This window comes from Aplysia californica, unplaced genomic scaffold (assembly GCF_000002075.1).
Source record: "Aplysia californica isolate F4 #8 unplaced genomic scaffold, AplCal3.0 scaffold00070, whole genome shotgun sequence".
NCBI classification, from domain to species: Eukaryota; Metazoa; Mollusca; class Gastropoda; order Aplysiida; family Aplysiidae; genus Aplysia; species Aplysia californica.
In genome coordinates this window covers 1,761,196-1,777,632 of record NW_004797340.1, presented here as the reverse complement: position 1 = coordinate 1,777,632, position 16,437 = coordinate 1,761,196, and the positions used below count along the sequence as shown (strand labels likewise).

The following is a 16,437-nucleotide window of genomic DNA, read 5'->3' as shown; positions in this document are numbered from 1 at the left end:
ATTGTGTTCTTGTTGTGGGTGGTTGGTAGGCGCCACTGATATGCTTTACTTTCTGTTCTGTCTCTCTTTTGTAACTGTCTGTCTGTCTGTCTTTCTTATTTAGACGCATTGTTGACAGTAAAAGTAACCTATTTATAGATTACCACCCATTTTGAACTGCTTGACGTAACGCACAGCATCTAGGGTTGGAGGGGGGTCACATTACCGGCGTCTGTGGTGTAGTAGTTGGGCACTTTGCTGTGTCGCACAGGAGACTCAAGTTCTATTTCTGAAGTGGGGAATAATTTATATCGAATATCTCGCTCTTTCTGTTGGGATGTTGTTTCTCTCTCGGCCCAGGTTGGCCCTGACAGGCAGGGCAGGAAACCCACCTCCTAAACGATCTAAATTGTGTCGATGGTGGCGTAAAAGCTCCTACATTCTTATGTTGTTGGGGTTTTTTTATGAAAGGGGTCACAGTGAGGTCGCAGTTATGTCTCTCAGGAACAGAAAACAGCTCTCTGTGGGGTGGGGAGGGGGGGGTGTTATACTTTACTGTCTTTACTGCTACCCTTTTGATTTTGACCATCTCTAAAGACTGGCTCACCTTGCGCTGTCAAAATTGCATAAGATGATCTCTTATTGTTTTAGTTAGGAAAAAAGTGGTTGTCTTAGACAGGTAGATGTTTTACACAGGTTTTACACTGTGTAAAGCCTGACTAAACTAGTAAAATTAGGTCATAAAGTGAAACTCCTTCTCCTGTACAAATATTTTCTAATACTGTTACTGTATGCCTCAGTAGAAAGATGGATTGACGTCCCCTTTCACAAGAGTGTAGCATTTCCGTCCACAGATGTACAGACTTCAACATAAGTTAAGAACCACCTTGACAGACAGACCTGATTTTTTAAAATTTAGAATAAAGGACAGCAAGGAATGATTTAATTTTTTTTGCTCTGAAAGTGTTAATGGGTTAACAATGCGTACTGTAAAGCTTCCTAAAGGGGCAAAACCCCCACGTGCAGCACGGAAATCCTCGGGGAATTTTAGCTAAATTTGTTGTTATTTATAGACTTGTATACGACCCCATGGACATTCCTCAGTGTAAATTTCTTGTGCACGTCATAAACGGACGTACGGTCTCAAACTGTGCTCACTTTGGTGGCAATATGACATGAGCCGCCGTTTGCGCAAAATCCAGTATCGCATCAACATGCCACCAAGACGAAAGCTGAGAGACTTTGATTGTACATGTATCAAAGCTATGGCATGGCTGCAGGATGCAGTTGGAGCCCGAGAAGTTGCCAGAAGGCTTGCAGTGTCACACTCTGTCATTGTCTGCTTGAGTCAGCGCCATCAAGCCACTGGATCGGTCCAAGAACGCAGGTCGACCCAAGAAGACCACTCAGAGTGTTTGCAAGTGGTCCTTAACTTATCATGTTGAAGTCTGTATATAATGTAATAGTTTTCACTCACTCAGCCAGTACTCAAAGAATATTCTGATTGAATAATAGTAATAGTTTGCTCTTACAGTACTTACATTGCACACTTATTATATCATACCAAAAGGTGGGCTTTAAGGACTTTACAATAAATTATTGCCATGAAAAACTCTGGATGTACCTAAACTTTCTCAGCTTTCTGGGAGATTGTGTAAATGCCTCAACACAAGAAAATTACATTGAATTTTTGGGCAGATACCCTTCTTCAACCTTAAAGTGGAATCTACAAGCAAGGAGAAAGAAAGGAAGGCCTAAGAGTACTGTACCCAGAGGAGGAACTTATATTTCGACCTAAAGGAGATGGGGTACCGCTGGACAGAGATGGAAAAAATTGCCCAGGACAGAGGAATATCATCATCATCATCAATGCCTTTCACCCCTGGCAGGATATAGGCCACATACAAGCTCCTTCCATTTATCTCTGTCCTGAGCCATCCTTCCAAGCTCGTTCCAAGTGAGCTTCATCTCTCTCATGTCCCTTTCCACGCCTCTCCTCCATGTTTCCCGTGGCCTACCCCTGCCTCGTGCTCCTTGTGGGTTGCACTGCAGTGACTGTCTTGTGATGTTTCCGCTGGGCTTTCTTAAGGTGTGTCCCATCCATCGCCACTTTCTTAGTCCTATTTCTACTTCTATATCCTTTTGTCCTGTCCTGTCCTTTGCCACAGCTCTGCATTTCTTATTCTATCCAGCCACTTAATTCTTAGAATACTCCTCATACATATCTGTTGATGAAAGTCTGGACTTTGACTTTATTCAGTACTGTCTTTGTTGTCTTACAAATTTCGCTGCCGTAGAGGAGCACAGACTTGATGTTGGAGTTAAAGATTTGAATCTTGGTGCGCAGTGAGATGTTGCTTACTTTCCAGACTTTTGATAATAGATTGAATGCTGACCTTGCCTTGGCGGTTCTTGCTTTAACATCTGCCTCAGTTCCACCTTTACCATTGATGACACTTGCAAGGTAGGTAAAGGAATCCACTTCTTCCAGGGGAGTGTCTTCCACTGTCACAGCAGAGCTTGAAACTTTTCCTAGCACAGAGGAATATGCTGACTCTTATTCTTGTTTGCCTACACATTGGTCTGGGATGAGAAAGGCTGATGATGATGATGATGATGATGATGATGATTCTACTACTACAGAAAAACTCATGCACACCAGTTGGCCAACATTTCAACAGTCCTGGTCACAATGGAGCCTCCAACCTGCAGCTTCAGGGCATTGAAATAGTTCGTAATCCTACAAAAGAAAATCTAAATCAAAGAGAATCAATGTGGATTTGGAACTTGGGTTCTCACCAAATCCTCAGTGGTCTTAACATCGACGAGCCACATTTGAGAGACCTAAAATTTACCACGTAGGGTACTTATCACACTATTTTGAAAGACTATGTTACTATACAACTACACATGGTATTTCTACCCTAGTTACTGTGATATTTATGATTATTTGCCCATCTCTGTCCAATGTAGACAGATGCGGTGAAGATTGGTCTTTACAGTGGGGTGGAAGAAATACGGATGAGTTAACTTGTACTTTTCTACCTTGCCTTTGAGCTCGTTTCGAGCGGACATAAGTTTTCTACCTGTGTGGAATTCAAAGTTTTACTAATTCCTTTCCTTATGTAGATAATATATGCCACTACTACTGCAACTTCTGCTACTGCTACTAGTACTACTGCTGCTGCTGCTGCTACTACTACTATTACTACTGCGACTTCCACTACTACTACTACTACTACAACTACTTCTGCTACTGCTATTACTACTGCGACTTCCACTACTACTACTGCTGCTGTTGCTACTGCTTCGCTACTACTACTAGCACTATTAATTACCCTTACATTAACATTAATGGTTATATATACTATGATTTGATGTAAGTACTATTTTATATTCATAATACTTTTTGCCATAGCCTTCAATTTTCTGTGGTCTTTCCGATCTGTTTTTATCGCACATTTTGACATCATGACGTGTATGCGCGCACTTTTGTTGCTATAGCTTGTAGTCAATAAATGTTCCATTATTTTTTTGTATCGTATTCCTGAGGAAGCCCTTTACAGGGCGAAACGTTGAACTTATATTAAATTTGAAAAATCTACTAAATCTCAAACCCTTTTTTTTATTCCCTGCTACCTACAATGGTGATGATGATCCTTCTTCAACAAGCACATACATTGAAACTTTCTTCTGTGGGGGCTTTTAGACACCTTTTTCGGGGAGGGGGGGGGGGGGGGGGAATTGTATCAAATATTGAGCCTTTCTCAGGTTTCCATAGTGTATTACAGTATAACACAGGTAGTTCATATTCGTCGGGACTGGCCTCGGTAGTTCGAGGGATACGTGAACAGTGTTATGGCATCGGCTGTGTCAGAGAATCGAGGGAAGCAGCAAAGATTGCTACTTCGGCAAAACAATAGATTATGAGATGCACGACCCTTCCTCTCGCCCGCTCCGCACAAGCCAGCTAGGCCTGCCTAGCAAAGATTCTGAGAGTCCTTGTGCCTGGGGCCTAGGCATGGGTGTCGAGCAGCGCGCTAAAAATTGCATAGCTAGCAGCTTCTGTGGAGGGGGAAGGTGGTATTTTATCGACCTTGCCTTTTTTCGTTTAAAGATAAAAAATTATTATTATAATATTATTTCGCCTCAAGGGCACCTCAAAGGGCACTAACTTTAGACCTCTACGGCTGTGTAAATAGTTCAACTATTCTGTGTTTGTGTTCGAGCTTTGCATTATTTACTTACAAAGATGAAGAAGAAAAAAACGGGACCGCAGGCACAGTTCGCCGGATGCGGGATTTCAAGTCTTCTGTGTTCGACCTGTCCGTGTTATACTGTATTTAGCTTTCTGAGAAGTTTCCCCCTAGACCCTCCTGCCTGTCCTCTGAGTGAAAATGTAATAATTGTGTGATGATGCTCTAGCCAACCAAACCCTGTAACTAGAAGAAATAGGAGGACATGGATGAGACACTGAGACTAACACCATACAGAAAAACATTGAAACGAGACTAACAACACAGAGTAAAACAGCATCCATGAGAGACTTGGACAATTATTGGAGGGTTTTTTTCGTTTCCCAGGGCCAAGTTTTGCTCCACCTGGGTCCAGGTATGTTTAGCGGTCGACGAAGATGTTGTCAAGAAACACGGAGATCCTCATGTCGATGGTCGATGACCGCAACAGTGTCAACATCTGACCATTGTCCTTCTCTTTGAAGGGAATTTGTGCTTGGTAGCATCTCACAAAGTGATTGTGGTGAACATTTTAGAGCCCCACACTGGGTGCTAGCCTCTTCAAACCCAGTTGCGTACATTTTCGGCACAGGTTTTTGCTCCTTCAGGCCCATTGCATATAGTATATTATATACTCACCGGCAATAGAAACTTTCCACTTTAAGAGAAGCCTGTATTGTGCTTATTATTCAACATATAAAACAAAAAAACAAAAACTGACACTAGACATATTTCAAAGTATGTCAAGAAGTGTGTCACCTTTTGTTTCTTGATCATGTCTCATATGGTAGCACAATCTTAAGCACAAACTGATACATGTAGGCCTACCCTTTACTTTCAAAATTTCCTGTCAGTAACAAGTATTGTCGCCCCATGCACTGATAAAGCTTGGCATGTTCTGCACATTAGCATTGATCGAGGGAGTTGTTTTTTAAGATTAGTTGTTGTGGTAGTCCATTCCACTCTTCCAGCCTTGTCCCAGTCATTGTACAGTGTTTATGTCTTTTTTGGGCCCAAAGGTTGACGTGTGTGGTGAGTAGGCTGGCCATAGCTAAACATTCACATTTTGCTGCTTTTTATAGATACTGCATCTTTACACGGGCAACATGTGGGCGCACATTGTCATGCTGGAATGTGTGCATATATATGGGTTTGAAAGAAGGGAGCAGAGTAAGTCCGGAGAACATTCTGGTACTCTTTGGTGTTGACCATAGTATTTAAAATGTGTGGCTAGGTTCTGTGGTTGGAATATATTCAACCCCACACCATCACACTGCCACCACCCCTTCTGTCTATTTAATGCACACAGCAGTCTGCTAGTCTCTCTTTCTCTCCTTTATGTCTCCAAACTCTCCGAGAAGAGAACTCCATCCCAGACGAATGTGACGATTTGCCCAGTCATTTCAAGCGTAATTCTTGGAAAAATGACAAACGATGGCCATTATAGGGCCGCCTTGTTCGATGTTCGAATGTGTTTGAATGCCGTTGTATCCTTCTTTCCCTAATAACTCTTCCAGTGTCTGTAGAGCTGGTCGTTGTGAGAAAGCGACCTCAGAGATGCTAGAGTAGTATCTGTCTGTTTTCCTGGGCAGTATAGACCTATGGTCTGCCTGGTCTGTGTCTGTCAGGTGTTACTCCAGTGACTTGGGACCAATCTTTCAGGATGTTGATGGGAGCAATGAAGCCTCCATGCCACGCTACGGGCCGATAGTACAACTAGGGGTATTCAAAATGCCCAACAGTGCTCGTCGGGGTTTAACCTTGGCATCTTGTGCAGCAATATAAGACAACAAAAACCTGCTGGACTGTGTATGTAACTTGTTTTGTCGGTTTTAAAATCCCTAATGTGTTGATCTAAACACACTTTAGACAATTTCATAATTTTGGCGGAACTTATATCATAAAACATGTTAATTTGCATGTGGGTCGCGTGACCACGTGGTTAAATTTTTGTTCAAGAAAAAGATACAAAATTTCGCTCTCTAACTCGCGCGAACAAGGGCGCAGTTACAAAAAACAAAGTGGAAAGTTTTTTATTGCTGCTGGGTATATTTCCCTCTCAAGGCGCCAGCCATCTGTGACTCCGTCACATACTTCCATCACAATCTAGCCAATTCTCACTACCTTAGAGTTACAAAGTTCTGTCTGCTCCGTAGCCTACTTAGTTTTAAGAAATTTGACTTTTCACATTTTAAGTTTCCTAACATATCCAAGCTTTTAATAATGCAATTCTTTGAATATCTGGTTAACGACTCCGGATAATCTTACGATTTGGATAGAGCAAACAGAACATTGGTTTCCCTCATGGGCTTAGTAACTCAAAATAACCCGAAATGTCAGGTTGAACTTTGTAATTCGGAGGTAGCGAATAGTCTCTGAAAAATATTATACTTATTACCCTCTAGAATTTCAAAGAAAAGCAGTATATCATTTTTTTATGTGTTTAATGTCGGCAAAAAATTGCAGGCACAATCAGTGTTGGCTGGATGTGAGGAGTCAGACTTCAGTATTATCTAGGCCAGGGGGATCTTGCCCGAAGCGCCACTCACAGCGGCTGACTGTCTCTTGTGTTCTCATCTATTGCTCCCTTTTCTTTGCATCTCTTTCCTCTCGTCTTTTTTTCCTGACCACTTACATTTCAGCCCTTTTTCTGATTTCATTGTCATTGAATATTATTTTGTATTCTGAACTCTGAACATTTCTACATACCACACATAGGGTTTTATCAGATTTAGATATGTATGTATTAATTCTTCTGTGAGACCACCCATGAGGTCACGAAGCGGTCACAAATTATTTGCCTACAGAGTCAAAATTATCTGCGGGCTGAATCAGTAAAGTCATTTCTTTCCAGTCCCAGTTCTTCTATCCAGATGTGTGGTGACTGAATCTGCCTCTGTGCTGCCTTCTTTCTTTGATTTGTAATAACACGCTCGAGTTTGACTTTAGTTTGGTGTTTGAATCTGAAGTAAGTTGTTCCTTCTTCTTCTACTTGTGGTTTCTCCTGTTTGAATCTGAAGTTAGTCGTGCCTTCTTCTTCTACTTGTGGTTTCTCCTGAACTATGTTTCGAGCCATCGGTATAACAGCAGAGGATGGAACCGAGACTCGTGACTACAGCTTGCTTTCGTGATGGGTACTCTACCTGGAATGAAATGTCATTAAAAGCTGTAATGCACCATGACTTCATTTACAGGAATGGCTTTTCTTTTATTTGCATGTCTCCTTTTTTTGACATAAACAAATATACTCCAATGCTCTTTTTTAAAACCTTTTAACACTGTAACCTTCCAGTGCCCAGAGTACTCTATTCTGCTTGTAGACTATTATGTCATACAGTCAACTAAAATCTGCTCATTGTCGTCATGTATAGCAATGCAACAAAATGAGTCGCTTTTCGCAGTCAGCTGTTTACAGATATTGAGCAAAAGTCTCTACTTTCTCACAATTGTGTGGGGGTTTTTTACCATAACATTGGAACTGTTTTTAACCCGCTTGTAGGGCTTGAAAGAACATTTAATAATTTATTCTATTCCCGTGGAATTTTATTCTCAAAAGGGGCATTTGACTCATTTTTTCGTGTTGCTAAAGGTTTTGACTAACCTGCTCATATTTATTCAACTTGCCGACATTATTCAACCATAGAGTTCAGATAATTCTTTTACGGCAAGGTGTACAATTGATGGGGCCTTATATACACAGGGCCACATAAAAACATATGGTAAATGATTTGCAACGCAATTTTGATTTCTTCATTTTTCTGTTTCTGTGGTAAGTGTGATGACAGCACCAGTAGAATTACCTCTTTGTAAACTGTAAATACATTAATATAATGACAGGAACAAAATGTCTGTACTGTAAGACTTATCCTGTGTTGATTATGATTGTGCAGACTAAGTAATATTTAAATAAATTATGTTTTTATATCTTTTTGAACTTGTATTCAGACTCCACCTCTGCATTTTGTGGAAGCATGAGTTTCAACTCCTTTTAGTGTGTAATTGTCTTTATTAAACTATATAACTAAACTAACAGGAGAGAGAAGGGCCACTCACTTTCACAGTGTGCAAGCTATTCCTCTTGAAACATTCTGTTGTACTGATACATTCCATTGTGGTGATCACTGGTCAGTTTTAGGATGACCCATGCTCAATCTTTTAAACAGACAGGCTACGCTTTCCACCTCTCCCCCAGCCCGTCTTGGAAGAGTGTTTTGCACAATGTATTTACATTCTATATGCAATCTTTTCGGTGATACGTTTTTATTATTAAGACTATCAGTATAAGAGAAAAACTGGTGATGTCATATTTCTTTCTACTAATAATGATGGTCTGATAATATTGGGGATTTATATATCGTCTTTTCCCTACAAAGCTCAAAATTTGAGGTGAAAACATTTCACACACACACACACACACACACACACACACACACACACACACACACACACACACACACACACACACACACACACTCACACCTTTAGCCTTTTCTTATTCTCTATCTCTGATGTTATAATACGCTTTTCTTTTGAAAAGGAATTCCGATTTCTAAAGGCATAGGAAGAAAAATCTCTTCAACACACCTTGTTAAACTTTACAGCGGGCTGTCTCTTGAGAACTGGCGTCTGTGGTGTAGCGGTTAGACGCTTCGCTGTCACACATAGGAGACTCGGGTTCGATTACCAAGAGGGAGAATTTTTATTGAGTACCCCTCTCAGCCCTGGTTGGTGCTGACAGCAGAGCCTGAAGCCTGCCTCCTAAATGATCCAAATTTGTGTCGATGGGGTCTTTAAAACGCTTTTGTTTTGTTCACAAAGTAACAAGTGTCTGCTAGGCCGTGAACACTTTCCACATTCTAACTGAAAAATTAGATCCTATTTCTTTCTTGTGTAGAAATTTTAGAAATGTTTTGTTTTCTACTTTTGCAATGTATTCATGTATCGGTTATTGTAGGTTCTTTTTTTAAAAAATTGTTTTTGCCATTATCATTATGTCATCATTTTGTTGCTTACTGGGAATTTGAAAAAAAACAAAAAAACTACCATTTGGACATCACCAGTTTCTCTCCTGTTGTCTTACAATTACAATGTACTTATACAAAAATACATAGACAATATATCAATGTATTTATACCTTGCTTAGCTGTTACTGTTACTTGAAAGTTGAATACGGTGTGTATAGCAAATTCTGTCAATTGTAAATTTTCCTTCAACTTTTTTCATGGTATTGCTTTCGCAATCTCTGAGCTCCCAACTAAACTTCTGTTTGTGAAATTGTTTGCAACGTTGGATATATTTTGCTTTTAGGTGACTTCATTTAGGCTACATATAGCCCAAATACCACCCCCCCCCCCTGACCTTATTTGGGCTATGTATAGGCCAAATGACTAAACCCAGCCTTGACCTTATTTGGGCTTCAAATATAACCCTGGCCCTAAATTGGGGCCACATGTCATATTGAATAATATTAATAATGAAGAGCCACCTGCATTGTCGCTGGCCCATGGTTTGTCATCCATTTTTGCTTGGACACTCTCAAAATGATTATATTATTATATTGTTCTTTTCCACTAATCACCATCTTTTCAGATTAATCCTCATAAGTTGCTCTGTTTTACTGTACCCCTTCCCTCTTGGCCATTTATTTTTCCAATGAGAGCAAAATGTACAAGTTGTTGAATGTTAAAGTGTTCCGGAAACTGCATGTATTCATTGATCTGTTCCTGATTGGGTTTTTTTAGGTTTAGTTTTAGTGAGCTTTTTAGACTTAGAGTAAGTTACAGACAGCACTGCCTGATTCTTTTCCTTTTAGTTCTAGCATCTGCGTTTGTTGCAATTTTTTTGTCCAAAAGTTGCCAAAAGTTGCCACAAAAAATGACAAAAGTTGCCAAAAAGGTTGCCTTTAATTTTCAAGCTTTCAACTCTCTGTGACGACGTATATTATAGCAATATGTTGATAGAGGTAACAATCTAAAGCAGACGAATTTCTTTTGCTCTGTTTTAAGCGTCCAGAATATCATTTGTAGTCACACAGAGTGTAAAAACGTGAAAAAATAAAGGTTTCACAATAGAATTAAATCAAAATTAGAACAGCGCGGATAAATAACCACAAGAATTAACAAATTAAGGCGCGTGTCCACCTATCCAAAGAATGGCTGTTTTAACCCTAAACGTGTGTAATTCAAGAAAAAGTAGGCCTACAGGACATTACATGTGGAATCAGACTCAATTGAGGCATGCCAATGTCAGTATTCGGTTTTGGTGGAGACACGCTCTAACATAACACTTTTATATTTTTAAAAGGGCAGGAACTTCATTAAATTAAGTGACATTATGCTGTATAAACACCAAAAAAAAAAGAAAAACAAATCAACAATTTTTTTTTTTAATTAACACACCAACAAATTAAAACACAACAAAGACTAAAAATGGAAAAATAAAAGATGGACAGCAATATAAAATACAGTATGTAATGTAATGTATTTATATTCTCCGCCTGAAAATAGATACACATGAACATCTTAAAACGTATGAAATACCTGTACGTGTCTAATATGTTATGAAGTAGCTTTGTTGTTGAAAAATTCAAAAATCGTACCAAAAAATGCCAAAAACCGCGACCGGGATTCGCAGGTCGCGGCGCGACAAACGCAGATGCTAGTTAGTTCTCTTTCCATTAAATTGCCCAGTCGCCTTAGAAACCACGTTTCTGCAGCTAATTTCTAGTTTATTGTCACTAACTCCTGCAGCATTCACAGCTCTAGAGAAGTAAAAGGGATGTCAACATATAGCTCCTGTAACCCAATCTGTACGCCCTGGGGTCATTTTGTACCCCAGGGTTGTATTCGTCACATTTTATATTAGAATACTTCCAGTGCGAAGATCTCTTTGAAACTTTCAGTATTTCTCAAAAAATCATTTTGACAGACTACTATGCAAAGCGTATGGATAGGATTAACGAGTAAATTTTCTCTTTGTAAAGTGTGGTAGCACAGAGTTCCCCACGTCGTATTGATACGATAGTAAAACACGACGTACAGATAGGGTTAAAGGCTATGATTTTGTTTGTCAGTGAGATGCTTTTAGTTTTCTGGTTTTAGGATTGACCTCATATTTTTATTGGAACGGTCTCATATACAGACCGAAGGGCTAGAACTCAAGTGTCCACTGGATCGGAAAAGTAAAGTAAAATAAAATAAAGTATTGAAACGGTCTTCAGCTGACACCATTCTCAGTTGAATGTCTTGTCATCGTCTTTGTCCTACATCTGTGAACAGGTTGGAAATGAGCTCTCAGAATCATAGGAGAAAATATGATGAATGTGAAATATGCAACTCGCTTTTTTATATATATATTTATATTTTACACTTTGTTTAATTTGTTGTTTTGCAAAGATCTATACCGGTTCCTGATATACATATATATAGACAGAGAGAAAGAGATCTATATTATATTATTTGGATGAATTATTTTAAATTCACTCCAGTAAGTTGGCAAGTATTTTACGTTCACTGTTTGTATCATATATATATACACCATTAGATCTATGTCATCCATCATTTTGTTGCACACCGGGAATTTGAAGAAAAAAAACATTTTAGACATCACCAGTTTCTCTCCTGTTGTCTTCAATTACAATGTACTTATACATTTATGCCTTGCTTAACCGTTACTTGAATGGTAGCGTCAATTGCCACCGACTGGGTTGTGTCCATTGCCAGGAAGTGACGCGGTGTCAAGTATGAAAACAACGCTCTATCTTTAGCTTTCTATTTATAATGTGTTACGAATACATGGGTGTTATTATATATTGTTCTTTTCCACTAATCACCATCTTTTCAGATTAATCCTCATAAGTTGCTCTGTTTTACTGTACCCCTTCCCTCTTTGCCATTTATTTTTCCAATGAGAGCAAAATGTACAAGTTGTTGAATCTTAAAGTGTTCCGGAAACTGCATGTATTCATTGATCTGTTTTTCTGATTGCTTTTTTTTTTTTTTTTTTTTTTTTTTTGGTGGGCTTTTTAGACGTAGGGTAATTTACAGACAGCACTACAATCATGATTCTATATTATTTGGATGAATGACAATTATTTTACGTGGGTGGTTGGCGGGTGCTCTGGTGTAGTTTTGCTTCTTCTTTCCTATCAAACATCTATCGTCCTTATCTCCCCTTCTTCTTTTTTATGTTTGTTACTCTCTTGTAACCCCTCTAATTCTAATCTTCTGGCGCTCATATGACCTTATGCAGTTGTGAGCGCTGTAAAACCTCTACTAAAACTTTTAAAAAAATATTTTACTTTCGTTGTTTGTAGGCTATCATGTATACCAATACCATAAAAATAAAGGAAATGGCCAGTTGTTGGAGAATGCCACTAGCTCTTTGCCAGTGTCTAGCTACTGTACTTAGTGACACTTGTAGTCTCTCTGTGTGCTCCTTTTGAATTTATGCTGGAGAATTCTCAGTGGATGGGGCACTCGTAATGGTGGGTGGTTGGCCAGTGTTCTGTTGTGGTTTGTTCCTTCTTCTATCCTATGAAAAACTCATCTTGCTTTCCTGTTCTCCTTCTTTCCTTTGTAGTACTGTCCCCATAGGATTATATACGATTGTGCGGCCGCGTTTTGTCGCGTAATTCTGCAACATTTGCATAATTTTGGATTATCCGCGTTTTTTCATGGTTTTTTCCCTTTTTTTTTTTCTCAAAACATTTAATTTTAATTAATGCCTCGCCATGTGACTAAAGGGACGTAATCACCATATAAGTCTCATTTAAGTGAAAAGTTGGTTATTTCCCTTGTTAGAAGATCTTGGTTATGGGTTGTGATTTTGTTCCTTGAGCATGTTCAATTTTTCAATCCATCAAAAGTTGTTGTTCTCATGTCTGCTGATGTTTCATGTTTGACAGGTGTCCCTGGTTTTAGTAATATATCAGCATCAGAGGTCCAGATGTCCTTTTTTTTTTTTTTTTTTACATTTTTCTTTCCTCTATAGATATCTAGATCTACAGCTGAAAGTTACAGAGATTATATAATTTATTTTATTTTTTACTGATGTGTATTGTTTTCTTTTCCAAATACACAACAAATTACTGATACTGATATATGTTCTGTTTTCAATTTTCCTGTACATAAAACATGAAATCATGAAACTTCGTATTGAAAAAGTGCAAAACACCTCGCGAATGGTGTTACGGTAACTTGCATAATTTTTGCATAATTTTGCTTTTTTGTACATAATTTGGCCTTCTAAATTTGCATATTCTACGGGGACAGGTAATATGTTTCTCTCTAGTAACGTTTTTTATCTTTAGCACTTATTATAGGACCTATTTATATTGCAAGTGCCGTAGAATGTTTCCTAAAAAATGTTTAAGCATTCATAATGTAAGAGTGCAGGTCTGACCAAAAAGATGTGGTTAAATAAATTTGTGTGGGTGGTTGGCGGGTGCTCTGGTGCTGTTTGCTCCTTCTTTTCTATCGAACAGCTATCATCTTTATCTCCCCTCCTTCTATTTTGTGTTTGTTACTCTCTTGTAACACCTCTAATCTACGGTACTTATATAATGACCTTATTGTGTTGTATTCGCCGTATGCCGTATTTGCATTACGACAGATATATATAGGTCTATAATGCGAGAAAACAATCAAACAAAACAAAGAATCCAACATCGTCTTTATAGACTAGGAGAAGGCTTTTGACAGAGTAAACCATGCAAAACTCTGGAAGACACTCGAAAAGTATGACGTCAGAGGACAAATGTTAGATAATATCAGAGCTTTATATACCAACAACAGAAGCTCAGTACGAACGAAGGAAGGCAATACAGACTGGTTCTTCGTAAGATCTGGAGTACGACAGGGATGCGTTCTATCCCTCATAGTTATAATATGGACACATTAACGCAAGACGCAAACCAAAGCCCAGAAAGCCTAAATGAATTTCTGTTCGCAGACGGCCAATGTCTTATTCATCATGACCAACAAAGCCTCCAAAATCACACTACCGAACTCAACAACACCTGTGAGAAATTCAACATGAAAATAAGCACATCAAAGACAGAAGTTATGAAAGTGAGCTGAAAACATATATTGTCCCCTGAACATCCATGTCAACATTAAACAACTGAAACTGGTGAAGGCGTTTAAATACATGTATCTTGGCAGCTTTTTTTTCTGAAAACGGGTCCATAGACAGAGAAATAGAAATGCGAACCCAAAAAGCCAACGCTGTCACCTACCAGCTCGCACCCCTCCTATCTCACCCAAACATCTCCATGGACACAAAGAGACAGCTTATCACCTCAATATTCATACCAACATTATGTTATCAGTGCCAGACTTGGACCGTAAAAGCAAAACCCATGGAAGCAAAATCGCCGCATGCGAAATGAAATGTCTCTGCAAAACTCTTCACATCACAAGACGAGACAGGCAGAGAAATGAAGAAGTAAGAGCAGCTGTCGGCACTGAGTTCTGCAGGGCGAAAAGATAGTGAACGCCGATTTCGGAAACTGACTCAGTAAGCGCCGCAGTGGCGGTGGGTGGACCAAAATTTGGGTGGGGCTTAGGTTACGTTCACTTCTTTACCACCAAATAGCAAACAATAAGAACAAAACAGTGGTGATTTTTCCATACTCACGGCGAGCCACGGCATTTTGAGAACCATTCAAACGAGAAGAGTCACCTTTGTCTTCCTTCTCTTTGTTCTACGTTAAATTCTTCTTGATGCTTCACCTCCAAACTTCTCTAATTATTTTTCATCTGATGAAAACGTTGCCTCAAAAGTGGTTTGATATGATTAATAACTGTTAAATCTCAGCGGCACACACAACAAACATGTATACACAGCACTCCATGAGCTGGATTAGGCCGTGTAGTCGAGGAAAGTAGACAGCACCTAACAAAGGTCCAATGGGAGCGTAGGTAACTGTGTTACTGGGGGAAAGTGTTTCGTAAACGTTCACCCCATTGTCAGGGCTAGGACAGCGTGAGCCCTCTGTGCAGTGTTAGTTAGTTTTTTCAAGTCTTCTACCTTTTTACAAGAAGAGTTTCATTAACGAGGGTCTGTGGGAACCGGCTCATCTTTGCTGAGCCCTAAAGACATTTGATTGGCTGTTAGGTTACTATAGTTGTAAGCGGTGGCAACAGTGATTGGATATACGAGCAAGCCAAAAAGTTGATCACTCTGTGTCTAGGCCTTCTCTGAGAAGGCCTAGCTCTGTGTTCATTGCGTGCGGTCATAACGGTTTCAATTGCTTATTTCGTTATTTTCTTTTGCGTTGGGAAGAGTTGCGGGGCTCAAGCCCGTGAGCCCATTACTACCCACCGCCACTGAAGCGCGGAAAGGTATAAAAATTCCCTTATGATTTCCAACTTGCCCCACATAGAGCTGGCAGACTGCATGCGGCTTTAAGCTCAGATCGGCGTTGTCGGCTTTACCGGAATCCAAACTACATTCTTATTACGCTGAGAAAGTGGGAAGGGCGTCTCGGTGTCACTTCGCGTCCTCGGTGCTTTCCTGTCGTATTTCCATGTTTTTTACAGTGAAAACGTGACTTCTTCTTAAGCTCACCCTTTGTTGTGAACTGCTTTCACTGTTATTAAAAATGAAGATGCAACAAGAAAGCACTGAGGCCGCGAACTCTGCCATCTCGCCGTCGCCAACTCGGGTTGAGCGGTTTGCGTGACGTCACCCAACTGGACAGGGGACAATCTTAAAGGGCCATTTGAGAGCTGGTGCTTCACGGTAGACAGAAACTATTTACATTTACATTTTTTAAATCAGCGTCGTCAAATTAGGGTGATCACTAATTACGTTTTAAGCAATATTTTAGGAATTTCGAGTTGTTTTTTTATCCCCAAATAAATGTTTCATAAAAATACCAGTTGTGTTGTGGTGTAATTTTTTTCTTATATATTTAGATCTAGGCTTTAGGCGCCCTCTATGTGGCGTCAAGCAGACACCTACTGGCGCCTGTCCACGTCGATCTTCAGCCGCTTAAGTTTCGGCATTCTCTATGGTATCGCCTTTACCGTACAAGTTACATAGAAAGACAGAGGATAAAATGGTTTGGCCACCTGTTACGCATGTCACCTGACCAGCCAGCCTCGAGAGCCTACAACACCAAGCATTCAGGCTATAAATATAATATAAAGAAAAAGAAGGCCACTCAAAAGGTGGATCGAGGGTGTCAAAGAAACCCTAAGAAAACATAACATCACAA

At 39.6% G+C, this 16,437-nt stretch overlaps 1 protein-coding gene across 2 annotated transcripts in view; it reads left to right on the top strand.

The window, feature by feature from the left end:
- LOC101849596 (neuronal cell adhesion molecule) overlaps positions 1 to 10,634 on the top strand; it is an 83,264-nt gene extending 72,630 nt beyond the window's left edge. Inside the window, exon 23 of one of the 2 annotated variants that reach the window (XM_013079995.2) lies at positions 4,563 to 10,634. In XM_013079995.2, coding sequence (XP_012935449.1) covers positions 4,563 to 4,600 — 38 coding nt within the window. In that variant the 3' untranslated portion in view covers positions 4,601 to 10,634. Of the gene's footprint in view, positions 1 to 1,677; positions 1,787 to 4,562 lie in introns of those variants that run through there. The other variant, XM_013079996.2, reaches the window with a different exon arrangement.
- The last annotated feature ends 5,803 nt before the right edge of the window (positions 10,635 to 16,437 follow it).